This window comes from Polyodon spathula, chromosome 30 (genome assembly GCF_017654505.1).
Source record: "Polyodon spathula isolate WHYD16114869_AA chromosome 30, ASM1765450v1, whole genome shotgun sequence".
Lineage (NCBI taxonomy): Eukaryota > Metazoa > Chordata > Actinopteri > Acipenseriformes > Polyodontidae > Polyodon > Polyodon spathula.
In genome coordinates, this window is record NC_054563.1 from 1329995 (window position 1) to 1348411 (window position 18417).

Sequence of the window (18417 nt, forward strand, 5' to 3'; positions counted from 1 at the left end):
CGCTCAAATCTTAAACCTATTATTATTATTATTATTATTTATTATTATTATTATTATTATTATAATACTTGGTGTTTTATCCAGTTAAAATGTAAAATAACTAAGTGTGGAATAAGTTGTAAAGCCCAGGCCTTATCCACAAAGAACGTTTTCAAACTTGACCCTAGTTTTATGAGGCAATGAAATCCAATATGATTGCTTTATTATTTCTACTTCACATAAAAGTCACATAACCCTTGAAAAATAACAAAGAGAATCATAATAAACTATATATATAATAAACGTATTTAAACTCAAATACTGAACAGTGCACCGAATCATCATGACATATTTATGTTTCAAGCGGTGATCTGCTTTTGTACATCTGTTTAAACTGTTCATTCTGCTTTCAATTAGCTCCATTATTTTAAACACACGCACACGCACACGCACTCTTAAAGCCGGAAACACATTTCATACGTTATAAACATTTGAAAGCCGTGACGTTTTAATGCAGTTTATTTGTAACACGTCTTAAAAGCACACTTTCCACCTGAACCTCCTGCTCTGACGGAAGCGTTCACGAATGAATTGTTATTGGCCTTGGGCCTACATTAGTTTTTTATTTTTTTACAGTTTGGTAGATTTCGCAGCTCTGGTATAAATGTCCTGCAGTCTGAGGCGGCAGATGCTTTTAACCTCTTCGATGCCGCAGTGCAGCTCCTGCAGCTGCTGGTTCCGGACCCTGCTTTCCAGTTGCTGGATGATCCTGTCCTTGTCACACATCCTGGCACAGATGACAAAGGGGAACCCGAACTTTTCCTTGTACTGCGAGTTGAGCTGGTTCATCCGGAGCGCGTCCGCAGAACTCAGCGAGGTCAGCCCGGCCCCGCCTTGCTCTCCTCGGGACTCCACTGTGAGTGTGCCCGCAAGCAGCTCCCTTCCTGCTAAATCCGGGTGACACCTCAATATGCCCTCTTTACCTGTGGGAGTGACGTCATATAGACATGCATATGGGTCGAATTATGTCAACAAAGTGAAATACATCACTACAAAATATTGAAACTGTTTAAGAATGAAACGCAGATCGTGTGCAACAAGTTTTAAACACATCATCTAGTGTTTATTTCATGTATTCAACTCTATGAAATGTATTCAACTCTTTATATGTGTTTTGTATATTAAAATGTATATATTGTCATACTATTTTAAACATTAAACAACTCAACTGAAATAAACCTAACGTAATAATGTAATAATATGATCTATCTATCTATCTATCTATCTATAATCATTGGTCAGTAATTACATATTGTTTAAAAAGCAGGGTCAAACCCTATTTCAGATATTAAGCATGCACACACAGGGATGTGAGGCACATTTCTGCACACTGTTTACATTTTACAACTTGCACAAACATGTCATCAAACATATCAAACCTATTCATTGACTCGTATAATTATTTGGTAGATTTCTGTTTTTTTGTGTTCTAGAACCACTCTAAAAGGATCACCTAATCTCAACCCCTAACCCTAATTCTGTTACTATCAAAGTCATTTTTGCTATTATTTCAACACCTCTTTTTAGCTCCCTCTAGCGGCTGTTACATCCGACGTCCATTACAGTAAAGCCCTTGATCCGGACCGACTCTACCTGTTGGGAGGCTAGTATGTACCTACTGGCCCATTCCTATGGGATTATTTTTTGTTTGATAATGTCCAATTGAATCGACTGATCTTAATCAGATCGGGTGTACTTTGAGAGTTAATGCTTTGGAGAGTTTGGATTGCGAAACTGAAACACACAAGAAATACCAAGCGGCAAAACGATTTGAGTTATACAACACTGACATCTAGCGTTACATACACGCAAGTGCAACCACTGGACTGTCGGAGCTTTTCGGTGACGCTTTACAGTAATGTGCATTGTGACGATCTAGGCTTGCACACAGTGTATTGCTTTTAAAAAGTAATGTCAATATTCAATGCTGTGGAAACGCAGGAGGAAATCTAAGGCAGAACGCTGTTTATTTATGACCCGATCCATAAAAAAGCAACACAAATGTTAGATATGAAGGCTAATCATCCCGTCTTTGAATCAAAGCAGAAAAAACGCTCAATTGTACAGAAAACAATGCTATCGTTCCAGTTTGGCTACATTTCAAATAAATGAAGCTGCAGATAGAAAAAAAAAAACGTCTTTATAACACAGACAGTCATTCAAACTAAACAAGTAAAACAGTTGCTTTTGAATGTCATCTGCAGAACGTGCTGTGTAGTTAATTCTGAATCAAAAACCTATTTGTCGCACATGCTTTAAAAAAAAAAGTATATATCAGATGCGCGCAGCCTATAGTTTTGAAATCATCTTTACAAACCATAAATATTAGATTCAGAGCTGGTGTGTATGTTTTCGTGTGCTACCAGCTACCTGAATCAGTAACTATTTACAAACGTAAACCTTTTCCACATATCCACCGTACCACAGTGGTTACAGGAGACAGGTTGAAGTTGGGGTGTGGTCGTGATCATGCCTCTTCACGAATTACGCCTACAGAAATAGTTTAAGCTACATTCTTTTGAAAGTTAACTTTGAATTGTGCAATGATTGAGTAGCTTCACAACACACTTACAGTGAAGCAAGGAATCAGAACCTTACATTTAAACCAAACGTGTAATCACAAAACAACTTCAAACAAACACCAAACGAATGTTCCCCCAAAAAGAAGCCACGCATTCTTCAATCATTCCGTCTGAAACTCACAGGAATAACACCGGAATATCGTGTGCACTTCTGAAATCATTCATTTTGAATTCAGCCGTGTTAATTCGTGTGGAGTGTATTACCAGTAGGGGTGAGCGGGGCAGTGAATTACATCACAACTCAGGCAAGACGAGCAGAAGATATTCAAGTGACATTCCTGCGGGATTTGAATTCTTTAGGGTTTTGCAGCCGATATTTCAAAGGCACAAAACAACCTGGAAATAAGCTATGGTGTATTTGTATGTAATAAAAAATCTTACCTTCGATCGACAGGCTATCAATAAATTCATTGAATCCATTTTCCAGCTCAAGAGTGCTTGAGAAGGGTCTCCGGGACCACAGCGCAGCGGCAATCAGCGGACATCTCTCAACAACATTCCCAAAAACACTCACAAACTCTTCACAAGTCATAGAATTCACTGTCTTCAGATCCATGCCGCTGACTTTACCCAGCAGATACAATGCCACCAGCTGCCGCTGATGACAGTGAGGACGAAGTACAGAAAAACAGAAAGGTTCAGCGGCTGGTTTTTCAAACAGACCCCCAGGTCCTTGCTCTGAACTCGTAAGTAAACAAAGCGGATTCCAGGCAGAGTTTACAGTTTAGTATTTCAATCGTGATTAGCAGGAGGCTGGCTCTTCACGCTGCCTTTAACCCCAGAAAGGTGTTCTCTTGCGTGTTTATGCATCTGACAGTGTCGTTATTAAAACACCATTATTCAAGTCAGCATCTTCAGAAATAATTCCTTGAATGATTTTCACCAAAACTTGTGTTGCGAGTAGGACCCCTTCTGCATCACTTTCAAATTAAATTCACGGGCAAGAATGCATTGAGGGGTCCTTCTAGAGCTGTGGCCATAAGATTTGCCTCACCTAGTTAGATTTGGAAATGTCACATTTTGTAATTTGTTGTCAGTTTTTTGTTAAGCATATGGAAAACCACAAAGTGGTATGCAATTCAATGTTAATGTAACATTATTCAGCAGGTTTAATTCGACTGTATAAAATCAATTAATTCTGTAGCGTGATGCAGAAACTTCTGCCCAGAGCTGCAAGAGAGTGCGCCTATGTTCCTTCCAATACAATGCACAGTAATCTCATACAAGACTACACACTAAAGACAAACAGAGCAGTGGATTTATTACAGTCTCGTGGATTGCAGGACTCTATAAGTGTTTTAAAAGGGTCACAATGGCCCCATGGCTGTTATTAAATTAACGCCCCACCCCGTCAGAAAGGATCCATTCAAACACATGCACGAGAATGCTTATTTTTTTATTGACACGTTAATATATATAAAGGGCAACACAACTCCATTTCCAGTTGATTTCAAAACGCAGCCCACTCACGTAAAGGGGCTTCTATAATTGTAACCCAAGCGTGTAACTCTTTCTCTAATGCAATGGTTTGAGGGATGTCCTCCTATGCCTGGGCGTTTGTAACTTTACAAGGACCTTGTTTAGCACAAGTTGAATACCGTATCACGAGGGTATTTGGAGGCTGTTCGTCTGTCTTTCTGTACATTATTTTGGAGTTTTGCATATAATCCGGAGAACTGCTTATGAAATTGTGATGGAACTTGTGAGGACATTCTTTAGAAGAAGTTTTGTAGTCCATTATAATCTGGAGGTCCTCGGGGGCTGTCTGTATATCAGGCTTACATTTTGAAATATGTCATGAGAACAGCTTCCCCAATTGCAATGAGCAGGCCATTCTGTATGTCGAAGGTTCATGTGACTGACGCGTCTAGATTCCATGAATATCACTGACATGCTTGTTCTAATGGCAGCCTAATGTTTTTTAATACAACATTTAAAATAGTTGAAATGTGTAAAGCAAATAACTTACAAAATGCATTTTTTTTAAAAAACAAATGATATAACTGTAATATTTAGTACAAGCTGGCTATGTTAATGGGGACTGTTACTATTGCATGAAAACAATTACATAATAATAATGTTATGAAATAAAATTAAAAGTAGCAATTCAATGTTACAGCTGTTTTCTTTTCCTGTATGTCTGCAATGCTTGGAGAGCCATACTTTCTGTTACGTTTGTCATGACTTTAACCCCATGATGTCCATTTCTGTATCACATGTGATGCAATGCTTAGCCATCCCTCCATGTTATTATTGTGGGATCCAGCCTCACAAGCCACAATTATTCACATGCAGAACATTGTGTGTTGCTGGACAGGAATTTCATACAAGAAATGGAATTTAGTTACATACATGCAGTAGCTTTTCATCTGTTCAGAAATGCTGGGTATTACAGGCTTAAAAAACCGTACAATGCTATAGTGCATCTGCCAAAGTGAAAAAAGTTTTTTTCAATGCTTTTACATTTAAGCAAATAGCTTATAGCTGGCAGTATGTAATAAATCAAACTTATTATTAAATGACATGCAATATCTGTAAACTGAACAAAAACTTAGCAGTCTGTTTTTTTTTAACTGCATGCATTACTGCTGTAGATGAATGTCAATGCTGTTTGAATACACTGTTTCTAGCTGAATTAAATCAAAGTTTATAGCACCGCCATAGCTGTACACAGAATGACTGTTGCTGTGCCATCATTTTGATTTATCCAGGAACCACTGAATCTACTTCCGTTTACCTTATGCCAAAAGAAAATTGGGTTAGGGCTGCAGCAAACATCAACTTTTTGTGTTTAAAACACAACTAAAAAGAAATAATGTCACATTTTAAGCTAACACAATTTGACTGTAAATTACTATATCATATTTACTGGTATGTTTAAAATTCTGACATATATGTGTCATATGGTCTCTAAGCATGTGAAATGGATTCCACCCTTAACATGGCATTAATCTTTTCATCCCTCTCTTGTTAATTCTTTCGTTATTCTTTTTTTTTTTATAATCTAAGCTTTGAAATAGTTGTGAATGTCACGAGGCTGGATCATTTCTGTGATGATTGTGAGAAGGATTGATTTGGGAAAGTAGGATTTGTCCCAGAGGGGGTCCCCTTCTGTTATGAGGAGCTGGCTTCCCTAGAGCTGAGAGTGGATGTGGAGGCTCCCTGAAAGGAGCAGACTCTTCATTCGCTCTCCCCCAGCTCTGTCACTGTCTCGCCAGTCCCTTTGGTCTGCAGTGCTGTGTCGGACATGGCTTCCTCCTCTGTGCTGCAGATGGCCGTTACGTTCTTGTAATCACAGCTGGAGCTGAGTTTGTCTTTCCTTGGAGGGGTTTGATAAAGCTGAAGAGAATAAAAAGGGATCTCAGCCAATGAGCTGATAAAGAGAACTGCACTCAATAGTTTTATGTTGGTAATATATACTGTAAGGGGTCTGATCTCACAGTCCTGTTCTACTACAGACCTTATTTCAATTTGTCTTTTTAATTATATATAATAAGAGACATACAACATATTAACGTATTAGTTTATTAGATGTACACTGTTACCTTACATCTCTGTTAGAGACATTAACTCTACCTATGCTTCTAGATGCATCTGTTCTTTTTGGAATGGGCAGAGTTGTGTGATACACTGCCATTATAGAATCTGTCCTGTCCCCTGTCGGTGAGGTGTGAGGAGGCTAAAAGCTCTAAAACCACGGATGCAGACGAGCCCGGCTCTTTTGCATTGTGGTTAAGACACTCGCTTGCAGTCACGGGGCGCGCCCTGCCTCCGTCCTGTTACATTATGCGTTTTCATGAATCAGTACAGAAGAGATGCAGAGAGATTTCATTTTCATGAATCAGTACAGAAGAGATGCAGAGAGATTTCATTTTCTTGAATCAGTACAGAAGAGATGCAGAGAGATTTCATTTCCATGAATCAGTACAGAAGAGATGCAGAGAGATTTCATTTCCATGAATCAGTACAGAAGAGATGCAGAGAGATTTCATTTCCATGAATCAGTACAGAAGAGATGCAGAGAGATTTAATTTTCATGAATCAGTACAGAAGAGATGCAGAGAGATTTCATTTCCATGAATCAGTACAGAAGAGATGCAGAGAGATTTCATTTCCATGAATCAGTACAGAAGAGATGCAGAGAGATTTCATTTCCATGAATCAGTACAGAAGAGATGCAGAGAGATTTCCTTTCCATGAATCAGTAAAGAAGAGATGCAGAGAGATTTAATTTTCATGAATCAGTACAGAAGAGATGCAAAGAGATTTCATTTTCATGAATCAGTACAGAAGAGATGCAGAGAGATTTCATTTTCATGAATCAGTACAGAAGAAATGCAGAGAGATTTCATTTTCATGAATCAGTACAGAAGAGATGCAGAGAGAGTTCTGATGCACCTACCGCTACTTCTGCATCAAACAGCTGACTCTCCATGAAGGAAACAATCTGGGAGAAAGCAGGTCTCTTCCTAGCGTCCAGGGTCCAGCAAGACTGCATCACCTGGTAGCTGATGATAGAGGAGCACACTGGCATGATTAGTGAAGGGAATATCATATTAAAACAGCAGGATACATCGAATGGACCAGCTGTAGCCACTTTCTGCATAGCAACATCTTGACTTGATGACTCAGGATCAGGAGGGCAGTTTAGTTGTATGTAGTTGTGGCCCTGGTTAATAATGACCTCAGTAGAAACAGCACTGTCGAATGACAGCACATGTACACGATGTCAGTTTATTAAGAGTCAGGCCCAAGAGCAAAGCGAGTCAGTCTGTCATACAAAGAGTACAAGAGGAAATACACTCTCAAACTGATTAGAAGCAACCACCGCACACTTAGAAATACATTAAATAACAAACAGACAAAAAGCTGATGTCGACGTGCTTAATCTGTTAAGCAGATGTGGTGTAAATGTTTAGAAATCTTTGTCATTGACATTCTGAGACCGAGATCTACACTCTCAGTGACATTGCAAGTGCTCTGTAATTGCTGCTACTAGATCTACACTCTCAGTGACAATACAAGTGATCTGTAGTTGTTGCTAACAGATCTACACTCTCAGTGACATTGCAAGTGCTCTGTAATTGCTGCTAACAGGTTCCAATGGGGACGTGATTTATAACAGGATATTGAACAGGCAAGAAGTGAAACATCTCTTTACAGTAAGTTCCAGTATGCAGGAGTCTTATCTGCGGCCAGAGAGAGAAGCAATGGGAAGCTGGACTGTGGGGTGACTTACATGCTCTCTGTGGAATAATACGGCTGCTCCATTTTAAATCCATTCTGAATGAGCTTGTAGAAGCTTTGATCTACCTGAATCCCAGGGTACGGATTAACACCTGGATGGGAATCGGAGTTAGGGTTAGAACACCACAGGGATTCATTGTTATTAAGGATGAAACCCTGAATTGAACAGAATCAGGGTTCAAACCTGTGACACAAGTCCATCGATTTACTATTTATTAAGTCATATTTACATTTTGCTATTGTATTTATTTAAAAATGTACAGTCATTTTCACATTCAGTATTTCATTACTGTGGTTTAAAATGCATAAGGATACTGTAAATGATGAGACTTTATGTCAAAATGAATGCTGTCATTTACCATTTAAAGATTTCAAACTTTACGGTTCATTGTTAAAAACCACAAACATAATAGTTTACCAAGGGAGAATATTTCCCACAGCAGTATTCCATAAGACCAGACATCGCTCTGAACAGTGTACACGCCTTCAAACAAGCTTTCAGGAGACATCCACTTAACAGGGAGCCGAGCCTGCGTGTCAGAAACAGGGCACTACTTAACATCAGGGAATCAACAGACTACCACCTTAAGAAAACAGCAGCGCTTCATATGTTGGCTTGAGGCTGTCGTTGTGAGGCAAGGTAATAAAGGACACATAGCTATATGTGCCTCTGTTTAAAAAGTTATATAACAATTTACATGGTTACATTTTTTTATAGTATAGTACAGAAGCAGGTGGAGTCAGGAGAGTTGAAAGGTCACAATATCACATGATTTCTCAAGATCAGGAAGCAAAACAAAAAAAAAACATGGGAATGCAAACAAGATGGCAGCCAGTTAGTTTTGAGGTGGAGAGAAAATATAAAAATATAAACATATGAAAATATAAAAATATAAAAATATAGAGTTAAGTAAACTAGCGTTTTGGCTAATGCCTTCTTAACGCTAGAGACTTGACAAAAGTTCAACAATATTTACTGTCAATAACATCTATACAAACTTACGTTGCCCTTGACAATGTAATTGGAGTCATTCATGATGTCTCTAGCTAATCCAAAGTCTCCAATCTTCACCACCTTCTCGTGGGTCACCAGGACGTTTCTTGCTGCGAGATCTCTGTGAATACACTGAAAAACACAATGGAAACAGGCCCCCCATCACTGAAAGTGTTAAATAAAAGCTGTAGGGTTTAAAGCACTGGATAACATGCATATGGATGCATCCATCCCCATGGAAGTGCAGCATTGATACTCCACTGAACCCCCAGCCTCTGGAAGACAAAGGCCAGCCCTGCAGGGGTCCACTCAGCTCACTAGATGCCTGGCTGGCAGCGCGATGAGGGGAAACATTCCCTGCCAGGTTTGCCTCCCTGACCTGTGGTAGTGCCAAGGCCAATGCAAAGCTCCTTCCTGAATCCCCAGCAAAGACTGGCAGCTTTGCACAACCAGCAAAAATGCGCTCCCCTGACTGTACGACTCGCCCTGCACACCCCGCGGCCATTCTTTTACCAGGGGAGCCACTTGGGGACTCTAGAACCCCCAGCCTCTAGCACATTGGTTCATTTGATCCCTGGACCAGGAGGTGCTCATATTGAAATATGATGACTTACGTTTCTTTTGGTCAGGAACTCCATCCCTTTAGCGACTTGATAGGAGAAGCTCAGGAGGTCTTCGAAGGTAAGCACATGCAATTCCTCATCCCGATTCTTCCTGGTGTTTTGATAGTTGGAGTCACACTCCTCTGCAAGAAAAAGGGGCAGAGTGGGGGGCTGATACCTCTGCTTCTAAGAACTTTTAAACCAGTAGCAATCGAATAAGCAAGCAGCTCTCACCATGGCAAGCGCAGAGTGCAGGGTCACCGGCACTGAGGAGTATATCAGACTCTTCGGTAGCTGCAGTGTCTCTAATCCTGTGCATGGGGATGTACGATCCGTTTTGTGAATCACTTCCATACCTGGAGTTTTGGGGGAAAAGAGAACATGTGGTTTGTTTGGAAAGAGAGTGCGGGCATAAAGAAAAAAAGTACTGATCATGTGAATCTGGCAGCTGTACCTGACAGTGTGGTCCGGCTGAAAATTGTGATACAAGCTGAAATGATTCTGAGTGAAGACGTCTGTCAGCGTCTTGTGAAATTGTTCCCTGTTGATCCTCAGGTAATTGAGAAGGTCACCGTATGGACAGTACTGAAAGATCAAGTACACTGGACCTGCAACGGAACCAGAACAGCAAAACACACTGAGCACTTCTACAGCAGCTTACTGAGAAGAAAATCAACTCCAATAAAGAGTTTGTTACGTCAAGAGTGTATGATTTAAATGTGGCTGTTTTATTTTCCTCACACAGTAAGCCACAGACACTTTATGGCCAGTTTGGCAGTATAGGATGAGAATGCCTCATTCTCAATCAAGTTAGCCTCTAACTACACAGTCTCATTATTAATAACGAAAATAACATGTATTTCTTTCTAAACTACTCATACATGAGCTACACCAGGAGTGTTCAAAGTTGGCTCTTCCAGTCCTGGTCTTTGTTCCAACCCTGTTCTAAATTGTTTAATTGAACCTCCATCCAGAGCCTGAAGTCGTTCATTATCTCATTTAACCCGTTAAACCTGGAGTGGAATGACCCTCCAGGAATGTGATCGGACATACAAGCGATCAGTGGTGTAACATAGCTGATCATGACATTACAGGTCAGATTTTCAAAGTGTTCACTCCTGTCTTTAATGAACTCCTGTTATTTTAAAAGAAAAAATTCCCTGTAAATGGTACAAAAACTGAGAAGAAAACAGCTTTGTAATTCTTGTAAGAGTATGAATAGCAACGCTTAGGTTGTTCGGTTCTAGTTTTGAAAAATCAGCCGCTTTTTTTTTCTCCTTTCAAAGATAAGAGTTAATAAAGCCTGGAGTAAATGCTTTGAAAATACAGTCCAACTGCTCTGACAATAATGGGCCAAATTTCCAAAAAGGGGCTAGGGTTAAATCATCTCTTGATTTCGCTTCCTCTCAGATGTACTCCACAGTTGAACTGGGAGCCTGCCAGGCGCAGGGCATGACGGGCCCCTGTATAAAGGTCCTTCTTACCCGCCACAGTGCACGCCCCCAGCAGGTTCACAATGTTTTCATGGGCCCCGATATGCGTCATCATCTTCAACTCAGACATCAAAGCTTCCTTTTCTGAAGGCTGGAATTTCTCTGCGCCAGAGTGAAAAACAAACCAGCGTTAGCCCAAAAGTCAGCGTTCTGTGTGGGTCTGTGTGTCAGTTCAGTGGAAACGGGGCAAGACTGTGGTTATCAAGCCCGTATCAGGATCACATGCAAGCAGAACACAGAACAGAATGCAGAGTTTCCAGGCCAGGGGAATTCCATGTGGTTTTGGGACTGCTCTGTGTTCAACGCAGGCAGTGAAAGCAGTGTGCTGCGGTCTGTGAATGAGCTAGAGAAATCCAGCTTGAGGACGGTGCTCATTTTCATCTTTGTAAGCAAGCGTTACACCATTAAATTCAGCCTGTCCCTGAGAACGCAGTGCCTGCAGCTCACTAGACAAAACCCCCAATAAATCATTTCTAATACAGAATACACTTAGCTTGCTACTTTAAAAGCATAGCATCTTAATTCAGTTTCAACCTATACCGTACATGCATTCTAAAAAGTTAACCATGTAGATTTGCTTGTTATTTTGCAGTTTTCCCAGCTTTCCCCACGGATTTACAGTTTGCCATGTTTTGTCAATATGCTGTACCATACCTCTCTGGGCTTTACAATGCTTACCTTTTGCTGTATCATGCTTTCACTGTGCTTTATTACACTTTGCTTTTACCATAGCAAATTATTGTAAGGGATAAGCTGCATGGTGTGTTTAAAGCTGATGGAATTGGACTTAAAGTGAAGGGAAAAAGGAATTTGAATCATGCACAAATAGCTAAGATCACAGTACATATACAGTAGTGTGCAAATGTATCAGAACACCTCAGAAACTGTCATTTATATCCTTTATATACCATGAAAACCTCTGGGGGGGGATTTACATTTTCGTTTAGTAAACAGTGATATAGAAACAGTAGGCACTCGTGTGAAAATGTTAGACCACTTTGTGCTTTAATTAGGCATCTTAAACAACTTCTGAAAAGTCTCCTGCATTTTACCATTTGTGTCTGTGTTACTTATCTCTTACTATTTTAAATTAATTGCAAGTTTGACCATCAGTAATTTCCCTATTCTGATAACTTTCCCAGATTTTCAGTTGCAGTGATTAGATTTCATATGCACAACAACTCCAAATAACGGAATCAAAGGGGTGTGCTAATAAATCTGCACTCTGTAGACACATATGACAACTCATGCATTTGGTTATAAATACCCGTCTGAAATGTATCCATGTTGTGTAGCACATAGAGCAGGAGGTAACACATTGAAAAAAGGGCTGACTTGGATCTGCAGAAGACTGTAGACAAACAACACAGCCATGTTATTGATTGGCTTCAACACACAAAACAAGTTCACAACATTTAAAAAAGATTGAAGCCAAGCAAAGGACACGTTGATTCTGCTAAGCTTGTGAGCACTGTGTGCGCCACACAATGCATGTACCAGGCTGCATCACAACTAGACTTCTGAAGATAGGGACCCAAGAGCACACTGTGAATGGGAAAGCACATCTAACACAGCTGGAACAGGACATGGAGTACAAACGCAAGACTGAACTTACTGTTATTAAAGTTTAATGGCAGCATTATAAAATGATGACAGGTCAGGTATACAAAGGCAGGAGGCACAGTTATCAAACTGTAATGAATTGTACGTGTTTCTCTTTGGGATCTGAAATCTGTGCTGCTGCGCTCATTGAGTTTTCTCACAGTCTCCTTCACTGAAGAGGCACTGAAAGCAGGAGAATCTAAAGCAGACCTTGTGGGGAACAGGCAACTTTTGAATGTAAGTTAAGGCTACCATTGAGATTGTAAAGAAGTGTATCTGCTTTTAAAAGCCTGTGCATTACACATGTGTATCTAAAGTGTTCATTTACCTTTGAGCATTTTGACAGCCACTTGCACCGAGGCGCCTGGCTTGCTGATCCCATAGGCTGTAGCCTCCACCACTTTCCCAAAGGCTCCGGAGCCAAGCTCTTTACCTGAGCAGCACAGAACAGGGTCACTTTATATCACAAGGGGAGCTTTTGCATGATTTTGTGCACACTCAGTCACACCACATGCTTATTAGTAGTAGTAGCAGTTGTATATTATTTGTCTTTCTTATAAAAGCAATTGCCACAGAAGAGAATGCTGGGGGGAGAACATATTAGCGTTGCGCTGTGCACTGAAGTCCATAGGTGAAGCATTTTGCACAGAAGCTCGTGCAGCGTTGATATGCTTCCCTGCTTCACTTCCCCACAGTCAGCCTGGGTGATGATGTAAAGTATCATGTGTAGCGTAGCTTAATTGTGCAGAACCATCCTCACTCAATCCAACTGACACTGTATGAGACACAGGATTTTCACTTTTAAACGAGGGTACTCTGCTAGCCATGAACACAGCCGGACATACCGACTGCGTTCATGCAGAGCACATTCTGAACAGATCTGCGCAGCTCATGCTCAAGCGAACCAGGTGTTAGAGCTGCACAGGCCTGCGATGAATATGCTAAGTTAGGCTCATCCCGTAGGCTTGCGATTTCCATTTCTAAAAGCTGATTGATTGCACAATCTGCTTGTGTTGTTTACAGCCAGCTCTGGTATGATTGGATGCAGTTGGGCATGCATGACGGATGCAGCCTATCAGTGCACCCGGAATCTCCTTGCATCGTGGGCACAGGGCTGCATAGAGCCTTTTAATTTCAATAGACAAGCTATCACTAGAGGTTCATGTTATATCTTTTCCAATGATCTATCTTCTTACCGATTTCCAAGTTTTCCCTGGGGAACTCCCATTTCTGATCATACTCAACTTCACTGAAATCAATGTATATGTAGTCGTTGTCTGAGGATCCTAACAGCTGGATCATTTTCAGCTGGCTCTCATATTTTGGTTTCTTTAGATAAACGGAAGACAGAGGGAAAGAGACAGGGGGAAACAATGGTAAATGATCAGTAGAAATTTTAAACTGACAGTAAGAGTTTAGACTCTTTATAGAGGTGTGCTGATATTGTCAGTTGACAGCCTTGGTATGTCAGTAAGATGTCATGCCCCTGGTTGAGAGGAAAATTTGCTTCCAATCAGCTTTTAAAACACAGATGTCAACAGTCATGGATTGATATGTAATTGTAAAGGTGAGGGAAGGACAGCTTTTTTTTGTTTTGAAATCAACATGTTAATGAACAGATTTATTGAATACCTGCAGATAAATACTTCTTAAAGACAGTTACGAGTATTGGGACACCCCAACTATTTAAAATCAAGTAAAAAATAAAGCTTTACCTTTTTGTGGTTGTAGTACGTTAAACACACTATGAACACAAGTGCCGGCACACAGAACCCCAGGGCTGCATAGTACAAAGACTGGTCACTCACATGGGGCTTAGGAACTGACACTGTGAACACAGAGAGACATGGGAATAAACCATAGCACCCACCAAACAACCAAAATCTAAACTAAACAAAACAGCTAGCTTGCCAGCTGTGTTCCCCAGCACACATATAACAACATATTAAACAGGTAAGAAGTTCAGTAGCAGCTGGTATAAAGTATTAAAAGCTGTGTGAAGAGTTCTTGCTTCACCAGTAGGGGTGTAACAATACACTAATGTCAAGATACTGTACATATCACGATATGCAGGTCCTGATACAATGTGTATCACGATATGCAGGTCCTGTTACGATATGCATCATGATGTGTAGGTCCTGATACGATATGTCTCACGGTATGCAGGTTCCGATACGATACTATCACGATATGGAGGTCCCGGTATGGTATGTATCGATACTCGATACTGATAATGTTGTGCATATGAACTTTGAACACTGCTGTGTGTCATGTGATCCACAATGAATCGTTACACCCCTAGTGACCAGTAAGGCCATTACAGAATGAGGGCAAATAGATTGATGGGTTGTGTTATGAGTGATGGTGTAGATTAATGGGTTGTGTTGTGAGTGACAGTGTAGATTGATGGATTGTGTTATGAGTGACAGTGTAGATTGATGGGTTGTGGTATGAGTGATGGTGTAGATTGATGGGTTATGTTGTGAGTGATGGTGTAGATTGATGGGTTGTGTTGTGAGTGATGGTGTATATTGATGGGTTGTGTTGTGAGTGATGGTGTAGATTGATGGGTTGTGTTGTGAGTGATGGTGTAGATTGATGGGTTGTGTTGTGAGTGATGGTGCATATTGATGGGTTGTGTTGTGAGTGATGGTGTAGATTGATGGGTTGTGTTGTGAGTGATGGTGTAGATTGATGGATTGTGTTGTGAGTGATGGTGTAGATTGATGGGTTGTGTTATGAGTGAAAGCACACTTACCTGCCAGTCTAAGGGGGTTCTGATCACAGTTCCAGCCCTCAGTATTGTTCGCACAGCACCGAATATGAAATTCGTCATTCACTTGGATCATATTCAGAATGTGTAATTCTACTTTGTGTCCGAATTTGCTCCCCTCCGATACCTGAACCCTGGGTTTCTCGGTGAGTTTCTTCCAAGAAGATTCAGCGCTACAACTGAATAGAAAGAATGCAGGAACACAAAACTGTTCAAATTAGACACATATGCTGCCTCTACATTTTGTAACCAATGTAATATAATAAAAAAAAATATCTAACAGAGCATATGAGTCTCTACTGTTTATAAAAAAAGAAGTAAAAATATGTGGGGGATTATTTGGTAATACAATATATGAACACTAGAGGACAGGCAATACAAAAAAGAAAAATGCAAAGTCTGTGACCAGCTGGTGGAATCCTAGTCTTCCTATTGCTTGGGGCAGGTGTTTTACGAGCGGTTCAATTGCAGGGGGAGAAGTAAGCAGTTATACTCTGGTGTAACAGCTGTACTCAGAGAGGTGACATGTTTGAGAGCTCTGTTGAAGCCACAGGGGTGTTTTTCACTTCCGAGTTTTAAATAATCACTAGGAAGTGATGACTGAAATAGAAAGATAATATATAAAGTGAAACAAGAATTAGAAGAATGCATTAACTGATATATCTGATATCTTTCATACCAGGACTAAGTAGCTCTATAAAGCTGAGGGAACACAATGCCATTTTATGGTCTGGAACTTGGTTTCAGGGGACTAGGCTTCAGGGTACACCAGAGGAGAATTGGAGTTTGATACAGCAAAGTTACCTCAGACTAGGCCTCTCGGTTTCCTGGAACCAGGTTTCAAGGCACTGTTCCTGAAAAAATGGCTTTGTGTTCACTCAGGCTGTAAATCTGCATTTAATTGATGAAACATTTACACCTTCTGTGTAAATGGACATTTCAATATCAGACATATTTTCTATGTATAAACAGACTTGCTTTATGATTTATAGTCATCTTATTATTGTATGTATGTGCTTTTATTCTAATATTACAATGATTTTCAGTCAGGTTTCCAGTACTGTGTTTTACAATGCGTGCTTGTATTGTAAATGATGCAACTTTTTGAAGAAATACGATAATAAATCAAGATCCACATAAAACAGGGCTTTTTTATTTGTGGTTAAATGCTTAGTGAAATACTACTTTAAAAACATTACAGTCTGATCCAACTTTTGTTTTCCTAAAAACTGCAGTGATGACAGTCATTCCCATTGTTCTCGCTCTCGTTCTCGCTCTTGTTCTTCATGACTTACTTGTCACTGAATCCACATTTCCACCAGGTGATCTCTGGTGCAGGGTACCCTTCTCCAGTACACTGCACCTCTCCGTCAAATTCAGGCTTCAGGTTCACGTGAGGTTTCTCTGCAGGAATCATGTTAACAAAACACAGCAGGGTCAGCTGCAGCCAAGTTTTTATGGTTAAAAAACCAAGCAATGATGTTTACCAATCTGTTCTTTGCCCTACCTTTCTTATAGAGCAGCATGGATCTGTTCATACGGGAGTCCTTATTGTCAGCGTAGAAATTATATTTCCCTGGAGTCTGATGATGGTTACAGAATTCATAGGTCCTCGTATAACTGCTAAAATATGCAAAATATCATATTGAAAATTAATTTGAGAGAAAGCTGGCAATTAAAAAAAACATAAGCCATGCATTTAAGTGTACATCCCTGCATTGGAATATTGTGATTCTGATGTTGCTATTGTAGTTTTGTTGTTATTGCCCTGCAACTACATCTATATCAGTCAGGAAGTCGTGGCTGCTGGACGTTGTACTCTGTTTGTTATGGTGTCTCATTTCTTTATTATTTGAAATAAAAGTGTCCCAACATAGACTTTGACAAGACAGATTCAGAGAACTTACAGAAACTGGACTATCGATTCCAAAAATGAGGCTAATTTCCCAAAAAAGGGGATTTCAATTGTAAAAGCTAATCAGATCACGAATTATGCTATTTCCCCTCAGTGCATTGCCACTTGTCTCCAGCCTCGTTCTCACTTCCTGAATATAAAACACAAGAAAGAAGTGATTCTGTTGAGTAGTACCTGTTTCCTTTAGCCACACATGGATGTGGCTCCTGTGCAGAGCTCCACCTGCAGCGGACAGGGGGGTATGCAAACAGCTCCATTGTGAAGCACACTGTCTGCCCTTCAACAATGTGGCGGATTGCATCCTCGTGTGTGAGAGTGATAAATCCCTGTTCTAGACAAGCAAACAAACATTTCAGTGATCACATTCCGTATTCCTTTTGGCAAAGTAGACGGAGGGTTCGGCTCGCGCCTTGTTGAGTTTCTTTTCAGTCTTATCCTACAACCCTGATCAACAAAATCTCCAAATAACCAAAGTAACATGCCAGGTGTCAACTGCGACTTCCAGGAGTGGTACAGCATTCAAGATGGTAGCGGTCTTTATTATTATTATTATTATTATTATTATTATTATTATTATTATTATTATTATTATTATTATATTTTTCCTCCCCAATTTAGAACGTCCAGGTTCTCCTGAACTCCCCACCACAGTCCAGGAGAACTGAAGGTCAGTGGGCGTCTTCCGATCCCACCGCCTAGCCAATCATCTCTTTACCCCAGGAGCTCCACAGAGGATGTCAACAAGCCACGGCCCCCTGGAGGGCAAAGACCAGCACGGCAGGTGTCCACATGGGCCTGGCCTGCAGGGGGGGCTGCAGTAGCGTGATGAGAAACAGTCCCAAACAAATTGCCTCCTTAACCCACAGGAATCACCAGGAGAGATTGGAAACCTGTCACTGGGAGGATGTGAACCTGTGCTCTCCTGACTGTGTGACTCACCCTGCACACCACGTGGTCATGCCTTTACCAGGAGAGATTGGAAACCTGTCACTGGGAGGATGTGAACCTGTGCTCCCCTGTCTGTGTGACTCACCCTGCACACCACGCACTCATGCCTTTACCAGGAGAGATTGGAAACCTGTCACTGGGAGGATGTGAACCTGTGCTCCCCTGTCTGTGTGACTCACCCTGCACACCACGCGGTCATGCCTTTACCAGGAGAGATTGGAA

The 18417-nt window shown here is 40.7% G+C and overlaps 2 protein-coding genes across 3 annotated transcripts in view; both read right to left on the bottom strand.

The window, feature by feature from the left end:
* Positions 1 to 256: 256 nt before the first annotated feature.
* Positions 257 to 3394, bottom strand: urad (ureidoimidazoline (2-oxo-4-hydroxy-4-carboxy-5-) decarboxylase). Its single transcript, XM_041232787.1, has 2 exons — positions 3003 to 3394; positions 257 to 962 (listed from the first exon to the last, which is right to left on the bottom strand). Exons 1-2 carry the CDS (start codon positions 3175 to 3177, stop codon positions 610 to 612), a joined length of 528 nt encoding a protein of 175 aa, XP_041088721.1. The 5' UTR covers positions 3178 to 3394; the 3' UTR covers positions 257 to 609.
* A 539-nt stretch (positions 3395 to 3933) lies between these two features.
* Positions 3934 to 18417, bottom strand: part of flt3 (fms related receptor tyrosine kinase 3) — a 29625-nt gene continuing 15141 nt past the window's right edge. The window contains exons 9-24 of one of the 2 annotated variants that reach the window (XM_041232902.1): positions 17422 to 17578; positions 16840 to 16955; positions 16628 to 16736; positions 15318 to 15511; positions 14275 to 14387; positions 13756 to 13888; positions 12888 to 12992; positions 10949 to 11059; positions 9919 to 10072; positions 9699 to 9820; positions 9477 to 9607; positions 8872 to 8994; positions 8287 to 8398; positions 7861 to 7960; positions 7024 to 7129; positions 3934 to 5960 (exon numbers count right to left, since the gene is read on the bottom strand). In XM_041232902.1, coding sequence (XP_041088836.1) covers positions 5802 to 5960; positions 7024 to 7129; positions 7861 to 7960; positions 8287 to 8398; positions 8872 to 8994; positions 9477 to 9607; positions 9699 to 9820; positions 9919 to 10072; positions 10949 to 11059; positions 12888 to 12992; positions 13756 to 13888; positions 14275 to 14387; positions 15318 to 15511; positions 16628 to 16736; positions 16840 to 16955; positions 17422 to 17578 — 2045 coding nt within the window. In that variant the 3' untranslated portion in view covers positions 3934 to 5801. The remainder of the gene's footprint in view (positions 5961 to 7023; positions 7130 to 7860; positions 7961 to 8286; positions 8399 to 8871; positions 8995 to 9476; positions 9608 to 9698; positions 9821 to 9918; positions 10073 to 10948; positions 11060 to 12887; positions 12993 to 13755; positions 13889 to 14274; positions 14388 to 15317; positions 15512 to 16627; positions 16737 to 16839; positions 16956 to 17421; positions 17579 to 18417) is intronic. The other variant, XM_041232903.1, reaches the window with a different exon arrangement.

Excerpts from the sequence above, each read along its gene's own strand:
- urad (XM_041232787.1), bottom strand. The coding sequence starts at position 3,177 with ATGGATCTGAAGACAGTGAATTCTATGACTTGTGAAGAGTTTGTGAGT. Across the intron at positions 963-3,002 it reads TGATAGCCTGTCGATCGAAG|GTAAAGAGGGCATATTGAGG; the intron begins GTAAGATTTTTT and ends TCACTCCCACAG.